Here is a 21237-nt window from a genome sequence, read left to right on the forward strand (position 1 = left end):
GTAGGATGCAGGCCCAGGACTGGCTTCCATGTACCACACCGTGTGCCCAAATCTGCCAAATTCCTAAATCTGGGTTTCGTGTCAGGCTGACCAGAATAAGCCATGGATAAGGAAAGTTCGGATAAAGATAACTGGATTCAATTCCTTCCTGCCAACCATTCTTCTTGCTTCTCTGAGGCATTTCACACTGGTGGCCAAGTCCTCTTCTACGAGGTTTTCTCCTCCCCGGCCTTCTGTGACTCTGTTCCAGCCCAGGAAACCTGCCACTACTCTAACCACTTCTGCTTCATTGCTGGTTCCTGTTCCTCATGCCTTCTCCTACCCCTTCCCCTACATGTGACTGGTCCTTGACGTCTGGACTTTTGGCCTCTGGATTTCTCCCCTTCTCCTCACAGCTTTTCCTCAGTAGGAATAAAAAATCAGGCAGCCACTAAATAGAAGATTCCCAAATCTCTGTGTCCAGCCCCTATCTCAAGCAAAAGTTCATCTGTCTGCCACCTATTTGAGGTAGATAAGTCGTTAAGAATGTAGTGCTAGAGTTAAACAGTCTGACTTCAAATCCTGATTCTACAATCTCTTAGCTATGTGACCTTGAACTTGTTACTAATTGCTCTGTGACTCAGTCTCCTCATGTGTAAAGTAAGAATAGTGATAGCATCTATCTCATGGAGTTATCAAAAGAATTAAATGAAATAATTGGGTAAAGATATGAGAACAATACCCGACATATAAGTGCTCAATAAATGATAATACAGGCCCATTATCCATTAGCCAAAACCCTTGGGGCCGAAAGTGTTTCAGAATGCACTTTTTGGGTTTAGAGAGGTGGTAATGGTACACATTCTATATATTATGGGATGCCTCCCCACAGGGGGAGGGTATGTGGGGCAACACTCCCATGGCAGAGGCAGAATGCTCACAGGTATTCCATGTGCTCCTCTGCGTTTCTTAGCCTCTTGTGAAGTTATTTTGGGGTTTTGTGACTAGTTCTGACCAAAATCTGGAAACAGAATTGAGTTCTACACTCTCTTCCCTGGCAGCCACATGTTTCAGGTCAGTGGAGCCACCCTCAGTCAGGGTCCTCCCCTTCCCTGTACTGGACACGTGTTAAGTCTCTAAGACTTAGGGTTTTATCTGTTAACACAGCACAAGCTAGTTTTTGTAGTGAAAAGTATGAATACTCACAATAAGTGGAATAAATAAAGACTATAAATAGCCTGTGTCTGTTCAGGTCAGGTTTTCTGCCCAAATGAGTTTGCCACAAACTTACAAAAGTAAAAAGAAAGCCTTTCAGTCTGTAGTACTCTTTGGATTTCAGAATTGCAGATAAGGGATTGTGGACCTGCAAAAACCACACACACATATATGCACACACTCTCACAGTTTTTTCACTGTATCACAAACTCAATCTATCCATGTGTCTGCATCAATTATCCTAAGTTAGTCTCCCTTCTCAGTGTTGCCATTTCTAACATTGGTCCTACTGCTCTCTTGGCTACAGGCTCGAATCTCTGAGTTATGCTGGATTCTTTCCTTCTCTTCCCCTCCTCACAGCCAAACAGCAAGTTCCAATTCTCCCTTCAAAGGCCCTCAGTATAAGACTCTGCTTGCCACTCTCTCCATCTTTCCTCTCGGTGAGCCCCTTTCCTCTCACTCCAGGATTCCTAAAGCAGCCTCTGTACTTCTCGGCTCCCCTCTTCCAACACATTCTACATTCCTCTACAGCTTCAATCATCTTAACTATCGCTTTCACCATGTCCCTCCCTTGTTCACAAAGTAATCAGTGCTACCCATGACCTATAGAATAAAGTCTAAATTCTCAGCTATCATTCAAAGCCCTCTCGAATTTAAGCTCACTCAGTTTACCTAACCGTCTTACACTGTTCTCAACAGGAGTCCTCTCTTCAGCCAAATCAATGCCCACCCTATTTCCTGAAATATGCCATATTCATTCCTTCCCCTAGGCCTTTAATCATTCAGTTTTCACACTCGGAGTGCCACCACTCCTCCTTTCCACCTAACTAAACTCTTACACATCCTTCACAGCGTAGTTCAAGTGCCAACTCCTCCAGAAATGACGCTATAACTCCTTCGGCCCAAGTTCATCTTTCACTTTCCTGACCTTCTATAGCACTCACTATCTAAACCATGTATTTAGGCATAGTCCCATCCTACCTTAGTTTCTTTTTCTCACGTCTTTCTCATTTCTCAATAAGACCCCATGATTCCTAGAGTATAGGCAACCTAACTTACATTTCTTTTGTAGGTCCAAGAAGATTGACCATAGGCACATGTTGAACTGAATAGAGAGGTGCCACAGCTGCTGAGAAAGAAGTTCCAGTACAAAAATTCAGGTCTAGGCAGGTTCAAGTCCCCTGCCCACCAGAGCCAATCTGGTGAAAGAAATAGCGACAGCCATGCCCAGGAGAAGGACAGTGCAGACCCCCAGGATGAGCAACAAATTTGGGAACTTAGTGGGGGCAACAAGAGTAACCAACGATGATACCAAACTTAAGCAGAAACGACCTTTTCAAAGGATGAACTCAACAACTGAACATGTAACCCAAGAGGGCTCCCAAGAATCCAAAAAAATCAAACAATGCTTACTAAACAAAGGTTTGTGAACTAATTTCTCTGATTCTCTAGCGCTCCCTCTCCCTGAATTTGCTATACACCTTTGATGGCTCCCACATCTTTGGCACTGGAGTCCTTATTTTGCCAAAATAATAAATGAGAAGAAAAAGAAAAGGGCAACAAAAATAATTTTATTTGTGTGACTTAGGAAAACCCTAAGAGATCAGTGAAAGAGATAATTATACAGCAACCTTCTTCTCTGCCCTAGTTCTTTCTGTATCCCCAGTCCCAGCATTATGCCTGGCTTGCAGTGGGGGCTCAGTGAGCGTTGGAATGAATCAGTGATTGAATGTTGTATTAGTTATCTATTGCTGCTTAATGAACTACCACACATACACACACACACACACACAGCAACCTTCTTACAAAATAGAATACCAGGCTTGTATATTGCTTTATGTTTTATTTTCAAACTAGACAGCCTATCTTATCAACAATCCTTGAAAGAGAAAGGAAGTCCTGAAGAGCCAGATCTATCAAAGTAAAAGCAAAAGACAGTCTGCTCAATCATTGACCCTGCTGGAGAAACAGCTCCTAGAATTCTCCTCCTCTAGAACTGATAACCAAGAGCCCTGTCTTGCTAGTGCCTGCCATGAAGAAATCAACTTTTCCATTCTGAAGCACCCACTAGTGAACCTCAGCAGGGTCATATTTAGACCCTGGCCTCTGTTTAAGACTCTACCTACCATTTTGATAAGAATCAAGGGAAATAGGAATCTGTGGAAATAGGGATTCTATTTCTTCAGAAATTAGGCTAGCTTTAGAAGTTTGTAAACCATCTGATAAACAGTAATGACAGTCCAATAAAGATAGAAAACCTGAACCCTTTCAGTTCCATGACAGTATACATAGTTCTAGTTTAAAGTTTTCACTAGAGCTCATACCCACAATGCCAGAACATAATAGAAGTGATGTAATCACTATTGCTTCACATTTGTAGATTTGTTTTACATTCTATGATCTTAAACGACTTTAAGAGGTAGACACAGTAGCTAATACAGCCATGCGTCACTTAACAATGGAGACACCTTCTGAGAAATGCATCAATAGGCAAATTTGTTACTGTGCAAACATCATGGAGTGCACTTATAGAAACCTAGATGGTATAGCCTACTATATACCTAGGCTATATGGTACTAATCTTATGGGACCACCATCATACGTGTGGCCCGTTGTTGACCAAAAATCGTTATGCAGCATGTGAGTGTATTATGTCTATATTTCAGATGGAAAAACTGAGGCTTACAAAAGTTATTAGACTTACACATGGTAAAATTACTTTGACCAGGAGTCAGAAGATTAGTGTTTGCTTTCTGCTGCTACTGAACATAAACTTTTTTTTTTCAGCCTCACAGAGAAATAGCACCTATTGATAAAGAAATAGGTTGATGACTGATAAAGGGATGTTGCACATCAGGACCTGCAAAACCATCCACAGGCCCCAGCCACACCTAGCATGTGCCATACATCTAAGAATGTTCAGCCAGCTCCAGCCAGGCTATAGGCTTTCAAGGACCTAATGTAGAGGAGGGAAAATACAGAGAACACAGATCCTACCTCCCAACAAATAGTTCATAGCAGTGCACCTCACTGCCCATGTACTTCCACAGCTGCTCAGAATGCTTAGCTGTTCTCAAATGCATTCTCTTTTTCAATTAGTTACCTAGCTTGTTTACTTAGGGAAGAGGATGTTTGAAGTCCTGCCAAGCTGAGTTATTATATTAGGTTTTCCAGTTCTTCCAGGCCTCAGCCCCCAAACAATTGTGTCAATGAACCCACAGCTCCTCTGGCTTTCCTTGCTGTGCCAAACTTGAGCCCCATGAGGCTATGTCAATCTCAGCTCTGCCTGTAGCCAGCACTGCCATTCTCACACCAAAGTGATGTTTGCCTCTGCCAGTACCATCCCATCCCTGAATAAACAACCTCTCTTGCTGGCCAAAATACTTAGTTACTTTCAACCAGGACCCTGCAATTTGAATCTTTAGCCCAATTTAGCATCTCTTAGCTATTTAAATTAGGTTTTGATCTTTCATTCCTCTCTCCTCCTAAGCAAAGACCTTCTGGCAGAACCAGTAATGAAGAAAACTGCTTAATCCTATCCCAGGCCCAAGCGAACAAAAACAAGAATAATAATGTGAATTCACTCTGTAAATTGTAAAGTCCTACATTAATAGATTATTAACATCTCCAGACTCTCTTCATTATGCTAAGCTGTAAACACCTCCCCGCTGAAATGTTCCCCTCACTCCCACCTCACCCTATCTTTCCTAGAAATGCATTCACTGAGTCTCTCTTTCTGCTTTCATGATTTTGCTGAAGAATACTTTTCCTGGTCAGAAGATGAGCATCTGTACACTTCCCAGAAGAGACTATAACCTTGACTTTATTAAGGGAAAAAGCTATCGACATTTTCATCACCCTTTTACACAATATCAGCATATACCTTTGAGCTTCAATTTCTAAATAGCCATGCTAGTTCTGTAGCTTCACACTCTCCCCAGATCCCCATGCCCGCTGCAACAGAATCTTAGATAGGATTCCCACGGATGAGCTTATCACAATACATAGAAACTCATGACCTGTGTGAAGGACTGAATGTACAAGTGAATCACTAAACATCTCCAAGCATATAACATACTTAATTTCTTTCCCAACAAAAGTCCCTTATATAGTATACAAAGTTGTGTTGTCCAAGACAATAGCTGCTAGCCACATGAGGCTATTTAAATTTAAATTAAGTAAAATTTAAAATCCAGTTCCTCAGTTGCTCAATAGCTACATGTGGCTAGTGGCTACTACATTGGACAACACAAATAAAGAACATTTCCATCATCGCAGAAAGTTTATTGGACAGCACTGATAGAGGCTGCTTAAGAATACTATTGTTATGGGAAATGGTGACTAAAAGCATAGAATATAGGTAATGAGTAACCAGTGCTCCCTACAAATCCACTAAAATGACTTGTCCAGGAAATGTACTCCACACTCTTCCAGCACTAGTATCAGATTTAACAGCACATTTTAGCTTTAATAGGTAATTTGGTTCCTTACCAAAAATTTCTTTTTCTCACTGGCCCCTGCACATGAGCCTGTTGTTACTGTGGGGCTGTTCAGAAGGGCTGAGCTGCTGCTGTTGTGTTTTTTCTTTAAAAAACAAAAAAACTGAGGTTAATAATCTGTATCCTCCATGCAACAGAAAAAATTTGACGATATTCAAGAAAATTGTGGGTCCAAAGAACCAGTACCTCTTGTTAAGATTACTTTCTAACAGGCAGTCAATCCTTTTCACAACTTTCTACCTTCATAACCACTCACTTGACTCTAATAACACAGCAACAGGCACAGTCAAAGATCAGGATTTTTCTTATAATAGCTTTTAGGCTTTAAGCAGAAGGATTCCTAAAAAGTCATCTCCCTTCAAGGAATGATCAGGGACCACTCCACCCATCCTCTTCCCAGTCTGGTCCCTTTGGGCCTTCTAACTTTAGAAAGTTTCCCCTTTTCACCTACTAACTGATATCCATGCTAACAGTCCCATTTGGAGAAAGATCAGCTGACTGGAGCGTTACAAGCACACTCCACATAGGAAGACAGGAAGGAAAGTGAGGTCATTAGGCTCAAGCCTGGGGGAGGGGACTCACTTCTGGTAAAATGCTCCTTCCAAAAGCAGCTTTGAATAGAAATGAGTTATAGCAAGGGAGAACCCACACAATTAGAATAATGTGTGAAAATAGTACAAGAATGGGCCCTATTCTGTTGTTCCCCCAGTTCTGTAAGGTGATCACAAAAATAAAAGCAGCTTTTTAAACTAATCCTTCTGTTATAACATAAAACAAAAGAACTGAGGGTGCCTATTTTTCCTAAAGGCAGGAAATACTCTGGGAGGCTACATCCAGAAACTTTAGACCGAAAAAGTTCTAGGGCTACTTTCTATAGTAGCCAAGGGTACTTCTGAAGAATTGGTAGACAAGGTGCAAATGAGGAGAGAGAAGGTTAGCTGACAATGAAGAGAACAACAAGGGAGGATGTCATGGACAAATTTTCATCAAACACACTATAACTATCTAATATAGCCCCAGATACCCACTAGGGAGGAAAACCCCCCATCATTCACTTCTCTCTGCATGCCAAAGTACCCAGGAAACAGGGAGGTTAAATGACACTGGAGGTGAGAAGGTTCTCAACAGCACACAAGTTTAAATGTTAACAAAAATAGGAACTGTCTTCCTAAAGAAGCACACAACTCTCAATAAAACAGGCATTCTTGACTACCTGAGTTAATATGGGGAAGCAACTGTAAACAACAATAATACCAAAATCATTCATTGTTACCTTTAGAATCTATTATATGACATTTTATTGTTTCCCTACCTAATTATACTTCACATAAATAACTAAAATTAATTTCTCCTGAGTATATACGGTAAGGTAGCTAAAAACCTTCTGAATTAGGGGTTGTGAATCTGGATAAAATATTTGCCAAATAATCAGTAAAGGTAAAATTACACAAATAGTGTCCCCCTAATAAGCAAAAGAATTATTCTTATTCTCCACAGATGAAACACTATGCACAAGGTCAGATGCACAAGGCTTTGGGACTTCAGGTGATGACTCACACCTGGTTGGTATACATCATTTACCATTTAAGACTAAAAAGAAGGGGCCGCTAGCATTCAAGCCTGGATTAGAGCATCCTCTGCTTCTCACATATTCCCCCTTTGAAAAGCCCTCCCCAACAGATTTAGTTAAGTCTTCCAGAACCACACACACCTGCTTATTTGGGTGACCCGGGTCTTTGTTCTTCATGGTCTCATATCCAGGCGCTCGGGAACGTCGGCTCATCTGCAGGGCCACCAGATCCTTCATGATTGAGTTCAATGCCTCCTGTTCGTCTGCAAGGAAAGAGAGCACATGGGCCGAGATACTTTAATACAGACCAGCAAAGTATTTTCACAAATTATATGACTAATACTTAGGGAGCTCTGCCCAGATAAAATGACAGACCTTGTAACTATAATCACATGCATTTGATGTCTCGAAAAACAGATAGATAACTGAGGTCAGACTATGGCAACTTGAATTTTAATGGATTCTTAACAGCTCTGGAATCAGATTTCTGGCAGTAATATTTACCAATTCAGGGGCAAGTGAGGTGCTCAAACACCGCAATTCTTCCAGTGCCAGAGAAACTCAACCAGGCAAAAACAGATGAAAAGCTGGAGTAAAGTGAAAAACAACACAGCACAGTATAGGAGGGCACTGAGTGAAAAGATGAATTCATGGAGAGTTTATTATGGGACAGAGTCAGTCACAGATTTATTCATAAAGCATCATATGTAGGAGAAGACATTTAAAAAGGTACCAAACAAGGACCTCAGGTAGCTGCTTTGAACAGAAGTTGTTTTAAAAGCCTAGCCTTTGAATGTGTCCCTCCCACCTCTTTATAAGTTTATAGGCCTTCTGCTTCCCACAGGGAAGTCAAAAGGCAGTTCTATTGTTTTTCTTCTCTAATTGACCAAGCAGCGCATTGTCTCTACCTTAATGGCATTACTTTGAATCCCCTTTTCTTGAAATAGCATAGAGTACTACAGTTCTCATGCATTGAAGACAACTGGCCAAAACCCAGAACCCAAATCAGCCCAATTCCATGTTTTGCAAAATTCCCCCAGGTCCTTCCAGAGATCCTTGCCCACTCAAACTGCATTTAAGAGTTGAAAATAAATAAATCTCTTGGTCTAAAGAGGAACATGAGGGATGAGTTGTTACACTTGCTTTGGTGACAAGTGAGTCACTCGGGACACACATTAACAGAAGCAAGTGCAAAAGACTCTACCCAAAGAGTAGAGTACCTATCTTCTGCCCTTTATCATTCTCCCTTGGAAATATTCTAATAACCCCGTGGAAAGGAAAGAACAGAATGAAGTATAGGAAGTAAAACTGTGCTATTTGCCTCTCCCCTCTTCCTAGACCAAATGTGCTCAGGTGCCCTACATGCCCTCTGAGGAGGTGCAGGAAAGGAAGAAGGGTGCCCACGAAGAGGTTTCTGCCTGCTCAGAAAAGTAAAATTAGACTTACAACTTGCAGGAGAAACATCAGTAGAGTAGCTTCCCATCTAATTCCATTTCAAAACATATACAAAAGTACATGTGAGAGTGAGAGTTGTACTGAAAGAATGACGTAAATGGTGAAGACAAATGAGGAAGTAGGTATCTACAGAAAGACATGTGTCAAAATTAAAACATATACATCCCATCAATTACTTTATATTTTCTAGCAATTTCCCTATAAGCTCCTTAAACAAAGGGAACTTGCTTGGTTTTCTGTTTTTTAACCTCCCAAACAGGGGCCAGCCCAGTGGCACAGTGGTTAAGTGTGCACATTCCGCTTCGGTGGCCCGGGGTTTGCCTGTCTGGCTTCCAGGTGCGGACATGGCACTGCTTGGCACGCCATGCTGTGGTAGGCATCCCACATATAAAGTGGAGGAAGATGGGCACGGATGTTAGCTCAGGGCCAGTCTTCCTCAGCAAAAAGAGGAGGATTGGCAGATGTTAGCTCAGGGCTGATCTTCCTCAAAAAACAAAAACAAAAACAAAACCTCCCAAACAAGGTTTAAAAATGAGAGCATTACATCTAAATTAGGAAGATTGGCTTATATATATAATATATATAGCCTTACATATTAAATTGGCTTATATATTATTAAATATAATATGTATTATGAAATTATTAGGCAACTATAACAGTAAATTGGGGTCATTTTAAGGAGGATTATGACTAGGTAGGTGTTTACTGAGAAGCATCTAGCGATATCCCTAACTGCAGAATGCATGGAGTTTTCAGTATCAAGGTAACCACCCTTAGAATTGAGAATTTCAGTTGTTGTCTCAACTGAGATATTGAAACAAGATGGATGTGAACACACACACACACACTTTTCAAGTCAAATCTACAACAAGTATGACTGGAGAAATCGTTTCTAATTCTGTAGACGATGATGCTATTATAAGAGCTGGTTTATCAGGTTGACAAATTCTGTTTCCAGGAAGCTAACCAATTCCTGGCATTACTTAATGGATAAACTTGTTTGGTAGTTCCAGTGCTGAGAACACACTAGAGGAATGGTTTGGCACTATCTCTTGAAATCCGGCACAAGTGACACAAGTGAAACAGGGTTATAGAATCTGATTTTGCGCCGAACACATTGCTAGAGGGAGACAGGTTCTTAAACTGATACTTCAAACTGAGGACATGGATAAAGACAGGAAGTAAATCAAGTGGCTCTTTTAGGCATTTCTTCCTGGATTGAGATTTTTAACTGAATTATCAGCACTCCAGTATGGCATTCCTTAAAAAATAAAAACAAACAAACAAAACTTTTAAAAAACAAATAGCAGCTTTCTTAGTGTGCAGCAGTCAGTTATATGGACTTTGGAGTCAGAAAGACCTGGATTTAAGGAGACCTTGAATAAATCACTTATTTTCCCTAAACCTCCATTTCCTCATCTGTAAAGTGGAGAGAATAAAAGTATCATTTCACAGAGCTTCTTTAAGCGTTAAAAGGAAAAAAAACTCACAAATCATTCCTCATGATACCTAACACTTAGTAATGCTAAAAAAAAAAATGCTGGCTATCATTATCATCAATGGAAAAAGGTCAATAGGAAAAGACTGGAATCCACTTAATCTATCCTAATACTTAATTTTATTCCTGAATTTTTATTAATATTAACAATAACCATTTACTCAGTACCTATCATGTATTATACATTAGATAGTTTTGAAAGATATTTTAAGGTTGGGGCCGGCCTGGTGGCACAGCGGTTAAGTGTGCACATTCCACTTCGGTGCCCCAGGGTTCACTGGTTTGGATCCTGGGTGTGGACATGGCACCGCTTGGCAAAAGCCATGCTGTGGTAGGCATCCCACATAGAAAGTAGAGGAAGATGGGCACGGATGTTAGCTCAGGGCCAGTCTTCCTCAGCAAAAAGAGGAGGATTGGCATCAGGTAGCTCAGGGCTAATCTTCCTCCCCCCCCCAAAAAAAAAGATATTTCAAGGTATTCAAACTCTAGGGGTAAAAGGATAAATGGCACACCAATACAAGGTTATACAAATAAAGAGAATTAATTAGACAATATACAAACCAGAGTACATAAACGCACATGTGTAAAAAAAAAAATTTTCACAACGTGAGTAGCAAAAGGTTGTACAGATGATTTCAAAAATTAACAGAATAAAGATTCTTTCAGAAAAGCAAGCTGTCCCAGCTATGCAGGAGAGCTTAAAAAATGAACTGAGGAGAAAAAGGACATGAAAGTAAGCAAGGGGTAGAGGGGATGAAAAGAAAGTCAAGGACTGATCCTCAGTGAGTAATAATCTTTACTGAGCAAAGTAGGAAGAAGGTACACTGGCAAAGAAGCCTTTACGAGGATTGGAAAAAACAAAAGAGTGACATCACAGACCAAGACCAAAGAAGGGCCGTGGCAGGCGTAGGCCAGGCAGATCCAACAGAGTGGTAGAGGCAGAAACAAAATTTTAAACGGAATCAAGAAGCTGGAGATTAAAAGAAAATTTGAAGCACTGGAAATCAACAATTCATTTGTGAACTTTACACATGAACAAGGTGAGGCAGGGGTAATAGTGTGCTATAACCTTGAAAAGATTTCCTGAGGATGGCGGTGGTCTGACCCACTTAAAAGCTACTAGGAAGAAGCACAGAGGACGAAGTTAAATCTAGAGATTAAGAGGTTAAGAATCTAGAGGGGAGGAGTATTCATAGAAAATACAAAAGAAGGGATCTATGAAACAAGGATTAGAGGTCAGGCTTAAAAAGTAGAAGCTCTTAAACAGTCTTAAGCAGACAGCTATCTATAATCATCCAGCAGCATGTACTTTTTCTTTTCCTCATACCCTGACCTAAGGTATGGGGCTGCCAGGCCACACTCCTCTCTTTAGCTCCAGCAGGAAGTCACTCTTCCAGATTGAGCTATTACTTCTATCTAAAAGCAGTGTCTTAACGCCCTCCCATTTATGAACTCCCTTGGCTAAAAACCGAGAAAAGTTTCCAAAGCACCATATCCTTCAGCAAACATTGTTGTCCTACATGATGTCTATTTACTATGCCAGACACTCTTTTCCATATATACAAATCCCCAAAGAAATATTTTCATCTTTGTTTTCACTTAGCTAACAACGTTACTTCTTCATCTTGCCAATGCTCTACCCAGCTGTGCCAGATGGTCTGATCACACTGCTCACCCAGGAGAGCCTGTGCTTCAGAGTGCCTCTGAGTCAAATTTTATCATCTTACTCTTCAAGATATTTCATATACTCCCACTGCCTCCACCTAGTCCATACCTGGGCAACATCATTTTATAGCAAATATAAGCAAAAAGGCTCAATCCTCAATTCAGAAGAAACTTTTTTTCCTTCAAGGACACGGTTGAACCATTGCTAGATCTGAAAGGCAAATTCTGATGTTTATTTTTCTGTTTCTGGGATATAACAGCCCTTCAATATTAATTGATGGTGGTTCAAAATTTAAAAATACACGTTATGGGGCCAGCCCCGTGGCTGAGTGGTTGGGTTCGCCAGCTCTGCTGCAGGCAGCCCAGGGTTTCGTCAGTTCGGATCCTGGGCACGGACATGGCACAGCTCATCGAGCCACGCTGAGGCGGCGTCCCACATGCCACAACTAGAAGGACCCACAACTAAGAATATACAACTATGTACCTGGGGGCTTTGGGGAGAAAAGGAAAAAAAATTAAAAATCTAAAACAAACAAATAAATAAATAAATAAAAATACATGTTACAAAGTAAGCCACTGCTTCCTCCTATGAATCAATATATCACCACTATATTTTACTTTAATGTTTAATGAAATTAACGTAAAGGCCTGGAGACTATAGGGTTATGTATGTCATTCCCCAAACTACAGAATTGATCCTTCCTTCCTGTGTACCTTTACACAGTTTTGACAAAGCACCTACAACACCTCATTGCACTTATTTGTTTACATGTTTCTGGTTCACCTTACCTAATTATAACTGCTTAAGGACAGTATAAACGCAGGTACAGGGCCTAACACTGCGCCTGACACATAAAAGACATTCAGTAAATGGGTAAAGGATAAATGGACAGCTTACATAGGTAGAACCAAGAAAACTGCTTCTTATCCTTTCTGTATTCCCATAAGTATCGCTCAGTTGGACAGATATGTGCTTTTTACAAACGCCTAAAATTCAGTTTTAAAATCCAACTATCATTTTTGAAAATATCAGAAATCTAGTTGTGACATAGCCATGTTGACTCATTAAATTGTGATCCCAATTCCAATCAAAACAACTGCCAACTATTCAGAGTCTACACAGGTGGTCAGATTCTAGACAAACTGAATTGAGACTGATCTAACTAGGAGCTCCCAATAGCCTTAGAACCCTAGACACACGAGGAGTCTGTAAATCACAATGATTCTGACTTCAAGCTAATAAACCAGAACTACACCATCCTTAATCCTGTACTCAGTTCACTATAGTTTCCTGTAACACTTCCAAGTTGCTACATACTTTTCAGTAATACTTCCCCCTAATTTTCAGATTGCATTTATAAAAAGTCCAAACAAACAGGAGTAAATTAGTCTCAGGTATTATTAGCAGCATTTGCCTAAAATTACTAAAACTAGGAAAGGATTCTAGTGTGACCAAGAAAAAATGACCAGTCAATCCCAATTATTTTTTTTATAACCACACGGTATCAAAGCCAAAAAAGGGAACATTTCCTATTATTTACAAGGATAAGTGTAGTTTCCACTAGAGATTTACTGGGGCTAACAGCCAATATAAAATCTGACCTGTTTTTATTACCAACCCAAGTTGTCAAACAGTCTTGAGTCTGGGGCTTAGAACAACTCAGGGAAATCTGACTGTTAAACCAAAAAACCTGCAGGGCAGGGACTCAAATTAGCTTTAGTTCTTTCCTCCGTGGCCTGCAGTTTAACAAGTGTAACGAAAATATGAATAAGTCTATGTTTCTCTCTTATCAACCTCTTGAGTTTATCTAGAACTACAGCAACTAAAACAAACTAACCTGGGAATTTGAATTTTCATCATTCATATCATCAAAATGGAAACTAGTATTTAAGAGAGACTTGGTGGGGGGCGGCATTTATCCTTGCGAGCCCTACACAAAACAAATTAAAGAACCAGATTCTGGGAGAATTCAGTATTAGCTCTAATTGCATGTCAAGGTCATCTACAAAAAAGAGAGAGAAAGAATGGTATAGGGCGGTGGGGTGCTGAGGAAAGCCAGGCAGTGGTTCTTAAACCAGCTTGCCTAATATACTGCAGCTACCACGCAAGTTAATTCTCCCCTCACTGTTTCAATTTCTTCATGCAAAACTGACATGAAGACAAATGAGAAGACACTGAGTCCTCGTCCTTTTTACTTTGGGGCTCTAAACCCTACCTGTATAGTTCCTTTCCTCCCCATCACCGTCTCTCCATATACTCAACACTTAAATTTTTTGAAAATGTCTTGAAATCTGAAAACAGGCTGACATCTATTTTCATGTTAGACAATGAAATATAGCCAACACACCTGGGCAATCTAACTGGTTTAGCAGTCAAGAAAGTGGAGAGTGGGAGGTCTGTACACCCTCAAGTATTTCACACCCCCACTTTGGGACTTAAGACTGCCCCCACAGCACAAAGAAGAAAGACTTGTTAGAAAGACTCTCCCAAATATAGATTCACAAATCAAAGATTTAGTTCAATCATCAAATTCTAGAACACAAGATAAACATTTGAAGCCTAGAGATGGCAAGAAGAATTACATGCCACATTTATAGTAAATGTTCAATAAGTATTTGTTGAATTATGTAGTACAAAGCCTTACTGGGTTCCTTTTTTTCCTACTGTCACAGGAGACTTTCCCCAGAAGAGCAAGCACTTCAGAAGTAAAGTATGGGAAGGAAATAGTAAGCCTAGCAAAGGAAGAAACCCATCCCTTACCGAATGAGGGGCAGCATGGAATAGAACAAGGCAGTTCATTCAAAGCCAGAGTGTAGACATAGGCCACAAAAGAATATCTGCCCAATGTGACACAGCATACACTTAACCTCCTACAAAAATGACTTGACCTTGCTATAGGGCAAAGCAAACATTAACGTTCCCTCTTCACATGGGGCACTTCACAGATGGGATGAATAGCTTTGCACAGGATCCTTTCACTGCAGTTTTATCCCTTGATTATTTAGGACAATACCAAATACTCTGCAAAACTTGTGATTGCGGACAAGTGAATCACAATAACTGATCCAACGAGAGAAGCAAAGTACATCTAAAAGCTTATTCGCTTTTTAATCTAGTCCAATAGATTAAATAGATCATTTGCTAAGTTACCAAAAAGGACACGAAATACAATTCAGTTCAAATGCTGAGTGTGGAAGACATTAAAAGCTTTTCTTAGATCACATCTTCACAACAGAAATTGCAAATATTGATAAAAAGGAAATTATTTCATGAGATTCTTTTGTGTAACGAAAGCTGCTCCCTTTCAAAAGTTACATAATTTCAGGGATCCCGCAAGATAAAAATAATGGATGTAAAACACTGTAACCGGATTTTTCAAAAAGTAGGATGTGAATTATAAGTGGCAGCCCCGACCAATTCCTAACCTCCAGCAATCTGCGTGCAGCTCAAATTTCTCAACAGTGCTGTTGATAACAGTGATTGCCGTTTTAATCTCCTCGCAGCCTGTCTCCCCGCACGCCCTGCCCCCTGCGCCGCGGCGCGCAGAGGGCTCGAGAGCAAGCCCCGGGAACTCTCACAGGCCGGCCAGTGTGAGCAAAGGGAAGGAAATGACACAGGCAGGAAAAAAAAGCAAATCAAGGAAAAGACACAACAGCAGCTGGGCCTGCACCAGCCTCCAGCCCGGGCCCCACACTGCGCTCTCGCTCCCCCGCCCTCGGGCTCGCGGGCCGGCTCGCTCGGGCTGGAGCGGGCTGCCCCGCCGAGCACGGGCCCTCGACCCGGCCGCCGCTTCCTCGGGATGCGCCCGCCGCGCGGCCCGGAAGGAGGCTGCCGAGGGGGCTCCGCCGGCCGGGACCGCCCCGGCGGGCTGGGGGGGCCAGAACCCCCGCCCGGGCCGCGGAGCCGCGAGCGGGGAGGCGGGCGCCGGCGGTCTGCAGCCCCGGCCGGGCGGGCTGTCCATGCCTGTCAGGCGGCGGCCCAGGGTCCTCCTCCCCTCAGCCCGGGGCGGGGCGACGCGAAGCAGCGCGGGCACAGGCCGGGGCGGTGGCGACACTCACCCATGGTGGCGATGGCGGCGGCGGCGGCTTGGGCCCGAGTGTCACCTGCGCAGCCGGGGCTGCATGCCGGGGGCCCGGGCGGCGGGGACGGCAGCGGGCCTGGCTCCGCGCGGGGGGCGCGGGCTGTGCTCGGGGCCCCCGCCGCCTCCCCAGGCTCCGGCTCCGGCTCCGCCCGCGGCCGGGCGCTGTGGCATGGGCAGGGTGGCCCGCTACATCCCTGGCGCTCCTCGGCTCGGCCCAGCCCGGCTTCGGCGGCGCCGCTCAACCCGCCCGCCCGCCAGTCCCTTAGTCCCGCAGTCGCTCCGTCCGGCCACCGTTCTCCACCTCAGGAACGCTCCGAAAAACAAACCGCTGGTCGCGCAGCTCTCCCCCTTGTCTGTCACTCACCCCAGCGCTCGCCAATCCCAGGCAGTCGCCGGACCTTCGTACCACCCCTACTCACTTCACCAGCCAATAACAAGCAGGAAGCCGCTGCCCCCGCTCTCTCCCCAACTCGCTAACTCTCAGCCGCCAGCTAATCATCAGCACCACACGATGAACCATTCCCGCCTACTCTCTTAGGATGCCAATGGGCGAAGCCACGGCGGTTTCCGAGGGCTGTCTACCGCCTGCCAATCATAGGAACAGCGTCTGGTTCACTCAGCTGCTAGCCAATCACGTAGAGGGCTCTGAGCACCCGCCTCTGCGCATCCCCCGCTGGCTTGCCCGCCCTCTCTCCCCGGGAGGTATCGGTTGCTCCAATCACAGCTCACGCGTGAGGCCCCGCCCACATTCCCACCTCCCGTCAGTCACCCAAGGTTCGGCGGGTGCGCGGGCTGGCGCGGTTCCGCGCCCGCTACTTTGGGGCTGGAGTTTGGGAAGGTGGCTGGAGGGGCCCCCCGGCCTCCCTCCCTCCAGGCTCTCGGCGGTCCCTGAGGCTAGCGTCCTGCCCCTCCCTGTGCCCACACCGGGCGCGGAATGAGGGGGGAGGGTTCTGGCTCTGAACGCTTCCCGGCGTGAGGCCACCTCTGCCACCGGATCCCCTGGCAAGTCCGAGCTCCGGTCCAGGCGCTGCACTTGCCCAGAGGCAGGGGAGGCCTCACCGCTGCCCGCCTTTTCCTGGGTCTCATACCTCGAAGGCCACACCCTTCGAGGGGCCGGGGTAGTGCTGGAATGTGGGTCCTTGGAAATCTGGGAGTTCCGCCGCTGGCTTGGGCCGAAACCAGTAAGTGGCAAAATCAGAGGGGTTCTGTTGGAAAAAGCCTTTTTCTTCCTGGTTATAAAAGCAATACAAGCTCTTTGTACTAAAATTGATAAAGATACTTAAGTAAAAATCCCACCCCAGAGATAATTTTCTCTTTCCTACCGGGATACACAACATTTGACAAAAATCGCTTCATATTGTTTTGTAGTGCGCTTACATTTTATTATAAGTATTTTCCCGTGCCACTGACTATTGTTCCAAAACAGTTGTACTGGCTGCATGATATTTCAAAATAGAGAGTGAACATAATTAATTTCCCCAGCCCCCATTGTTCAACATTTTATACACCTAGATCTTCAGATTCCAAGTTCACCACAATTAATATGGGCTCCCTTCCTCTGGTCCCTGTTCAAGTGTAATATAAATTAGATGCCAGAATAATCTTCCTCTGATGCCATTTTCAACTGTCAACTAAGAACATTTAGTGCTGGCTTTGCCTTGGGTGTCAAATCTCTTAAGAAATACCTTAGACTCCCCTCTTTACACCCTGTCCCCCAATATTTAATCAGGCCCCTTGTCCTGTTAGGTTGTTTTTTTCTCCAACAAGCTTTTAAGTCTATCATTTTCCCACTTGATTAGATCCCTACCCAGTTTATTGTAGTTCCTTAACTATAATAATCTCTCTTTTCTGGGAAGGGGAGATAGAGTAAAGGGGAAAGAAAGTTAATACTTATCAGTCACTTACTATATGCCAGGCACATTATCTCATTTAACCTTTGCAATAACTAGGACGTAAGTAATACTGTTGGCATTTAATGATGAAAGTGAAGCTCAGAGAAGTTAAGTATGATGTCCAAGTGGTAGAGCCAGGATTCATACCAGGTCTGTCTGACACCCAAAGGCTATGTATGTTCTTGCACTAGGCTAGTGTTTCTTGACCACTTTTTCATTATCAGCTCCCAAGGAGAAAATTTTAAATGACTTAATTAAATTTAAATTCTCCCTAATGAGAGAAATTAAATGCTAAGGAATAAGATTTTGTCAGGTAGGGTTGAGCTTTGAAGGCCACATACCATTGTATTATCTAAGATTTCTTTCACCCCTTAAGAATCATTTTTCACCCTTTGGGATATCACCCTGGTGAGAATGCATGTAATAGGCCAGTGCTGGAGGTCACAGTCTGCCAATGTGAGGCTCAGATCTGACCCTTAATTTTATTAAGCTGTGAGAAAAATATTTTAAAAAGGCACATTTATGCCAGTGGAAATCTTGCGCCTACTCCATTGCCTGTATCCAAAAGTCAATGTTCAGCAGCTTCTCTTGGAATGTCTAAAACACACCTCTAATTTAACATATTTTACACTGAACTCTTGATTCTTTCCCCCGCTCCCCCCAAAAATACCCTGCTCCTCTATTTTCCCAACTGTTAAAATACAAACCTAGGAGGAATATTCCTTGATTTCACTCTTTCCGTAACACCCCTATATCCAATCATTCAGCAAGTCTTTTCAGCTCATTTCAAAATGTATCTGAATCCGACCACTTGTTACCACTACCACCCTAGTCCAAGCCGCCATCCTCTCTCCTGGATGACCACCTTAGCCTGTTACTTGGTCTCGTTTCCTCTGTGGCCACCCAACAAATGATTCTCCACAGAGCAACCAGTGATCCTTGTAAAATGTAATTCAGATCATGTCACTCCCCTGCTGTCAAGCCTCCAAAGGCTTCTCATCACACTTAGAATAAAAGTCAAACTCTTTGTCATGGTCTTCCAGGCCCAACAGGAGCTGGCCCCTGCCATCCTCTCCTACTTCATCTCTGCCACTGGCCTTCTTACCATACTTTGAACCTAACAAGCTCAGGACATTTCACCTCAGGTCCTTTGCACTTGCCATTTGTTCTGCCTGGAATGCTCTCCCTCAAGATGTTCCCATGGCTAATTCCTACATTTCTTTCAGGTCTCTGCTCAAATGTCAACTTCTTGAGTTCCTAACCACTCCATCCAAAATCTCTCTCTCCTCCATCATTCTGTGTCCCCCTATTCTGCCTTATTTTTCTTCACAGTGCCTGTAATTATATATTTACTTGTCTTTCCTCCAACTACAATGAACATAAGCCGTGTATGAGCAGGGACTTTGTCCTGTTCACTGCTCTATCACCAGCACTTAGAATAGAGCCTCATACATAGCAGAGAACTGCAATACCACTAAAGTCTTTAGCTGAAAAGAGCCTTCTGATTTTCCTTCTACTGTTCTAGCAACCACTTTTTTTTTTTTTTAAAGATTTTTTTTTTTCCCTTTTTCTCCCCAAAGGCCCCCGGTACATAGTTGTATATACTCTTCGTTGTGGGTCCTTCTAGTTGTAGCATGTGGGATGCTGCCTCAGCGTGGGTTGATGAGCAGTGCCATGTCTGCACCCAGGATTCAAACCAAGGAAACACTGGGCCGCCAGCAGCGGAGCGCCTGAACTTAACCACTCGGCCACAGGGCCAGCCCCTAGCAACCACTTTCTTTGAGGGCTTCATCCCATTGTCTGTCCCTTAACCAGCCATCTCAAACATTCCCACGCGCAGTTACCATACTGGACTTTCTTCTCAATTCCAGAGGTATCATCCCCTTGAGTATCTATCCCACAGGCACCTTGGTTCTACAGGTCCAAACTGAATTAATCATTTTCCTCCATAGTTCTGTATTTCCTCTGCCTGTGTTCAGTTCCCCAAGTTGGATGCCTTCGAGTTATCTAACTACAAAAGCTTCCTCTTCATTTCCCTTCCCCCAGGGCTAATCTAAGACCATGTCTCCAATCTGTCCACTCCTCTCCCATCCCAGTTCCACCATCCTATTTCAAACCACCAAAATCTCTTACTTGGATTACTTAGTGTAACTGCCTCCCAGTGTGTGCTCACATCACAGGGTGATCTTTTTAAAATGGACACCTGATCCTGTCATGCTCTACTTAAAAACTTTATAGTTTCCCATCTCCCTTAGGATAAGTCAAATATGGGAATGTAGCCAACAAGGCCCTTCAGGACCCAGACCTTTCCTTCTCTGGCCACACGTTTTTCATTTTCCCACCTCCCTGACCCTGTCATTCAAATTCTATGTTCTGGCCGCACAGAACCACTGGCAGTTCCTCAATTATGACTCTCTCCTGCCTCTACATCTCTGCATGTGCTATTTTCTCTGTTTCAAACACTCTTTTTCTCCCACTCTTGTCCCCACCCCATTCTGTCAGGGAAGAACTAAGCCTAAACATGACTCCCTCCAGGAGTGATGTTTCCAGACAGATACTCCCAAATCTGGGTACCAGAGCACATATCAAAGCACTTGTCCTGGTCTATTGTGATTGCCTTTAAGAAAGTAAACATAGGGACAGAAGATGTGTCATTCAAATTGGTATACCTGGCATCTTTTATAGCGCATTCAAAAACCAAATATTTGTTGAATGAGTAAGTGAATCTTAAATGGGGATGTTAGTAATTGAGTGTAATTTCCACAAATGTGCCCTTTTAGCTATAAATTTTATCTTCTCTTTCTTTGTTGTTTTTCCCCTCACTCTTCATTTTCCCCACGTGAAGCCTCCCAGCTGGACCATGCCTTCTCAAATCTGTTGCCCTGGTTTTATACTGATTAGATGCCCCTGGTTAAGCACCTGGGCCATATCTGATCCCAAGAATCACAACCTACCCTTAGTGCTCAGGGCCTCAGAAAGTGCTGGTCCCATTGGGCAGCCCAATCATACACCAGCTGCACACTTTCCTTTGTTTTTTTGTTTTTTTTTGAGGAAGATTAGCCCTGAGCTAAAATCTGCTACCAATCCTCCTCTTTTTGCTGAGGAAGATGGGCCCTGAGCTAACATCCGTGCCCATCTTCCTCTACTTTATATGTGGGACACCTGCCACAGCATGGCTTGCCAAGCAGTGCGTAGGTCTGCACCAGGGATCTGAAATGGCGAACCCCAGGCCACCAAAGTGGAACGTGCAAACTTAACTGCTGCACAACCGGGCTGGCCCCCACACTTTCCTTTTTTTATTTCAAGAGCAGAGGGACACCTGGACACATGATAGGGAACAATAAATACAAATTTGTGAATTCTCAATGAATTTGGTGTAAAA

At 43.3% G+C, this 21237-nt stretch overlaps 1 protein-coding gene across 6 annotated transcripts in view; it reads right to left on the reverse strand.

Annotated features, from left to right (window-relative positions):
• MAP3K3 (mitogen-activated protein kinase kinase kinase 3) overlaps positions 1–16318 on the reverse strand; it is a 64429-nt gene extending 48111 nt beyond the window's left edge. For 4 of the 6 annotated variants that reach the window (XM_070227063.1, XM_023652228.2, XM_023652231.2 and 1 more), the window contains exons 1-3: positions 15941–16318; positions 7405–7526; positions 5686–5778 (exon numbers count right to left, since the gene is read on the reverse strand). In XM_070227063.1, the coding sequence (XP_070083164.1) occupies positions 5686–5778; positions 7405–7526; positions 15941–15944 (219 nt within the window). In that variant the 5' untranslated portion in view covers positions 15945–16318. The remainder of the gene's footprint in view (positions 1–5685; positions 5779–7404; positions 7527–15940) is intronic. The other 2 variants (XM_023652230.2, XM_023652229.2) reach the window with 1 other exon arrangement.
• Between the last annotated feature and the right edge of the window lie 4919 nt (positions 16319–21237).

This window comes from Equus caballus, chromosome 11, assembly GCF_041296265.1.
Source record: "Equus caballus isolate H_3958 breed thoroughbred chromosome 11, TB-T2T, whole genome shotgun sequence".
In the NCBI taxonomy this organism is placed as follows: domain Eukaryota; kingdom Metazoa; phylum Chordata; class Mammalia; order Perissodactyla; family Equidae; genus Equus; species Equus caballus.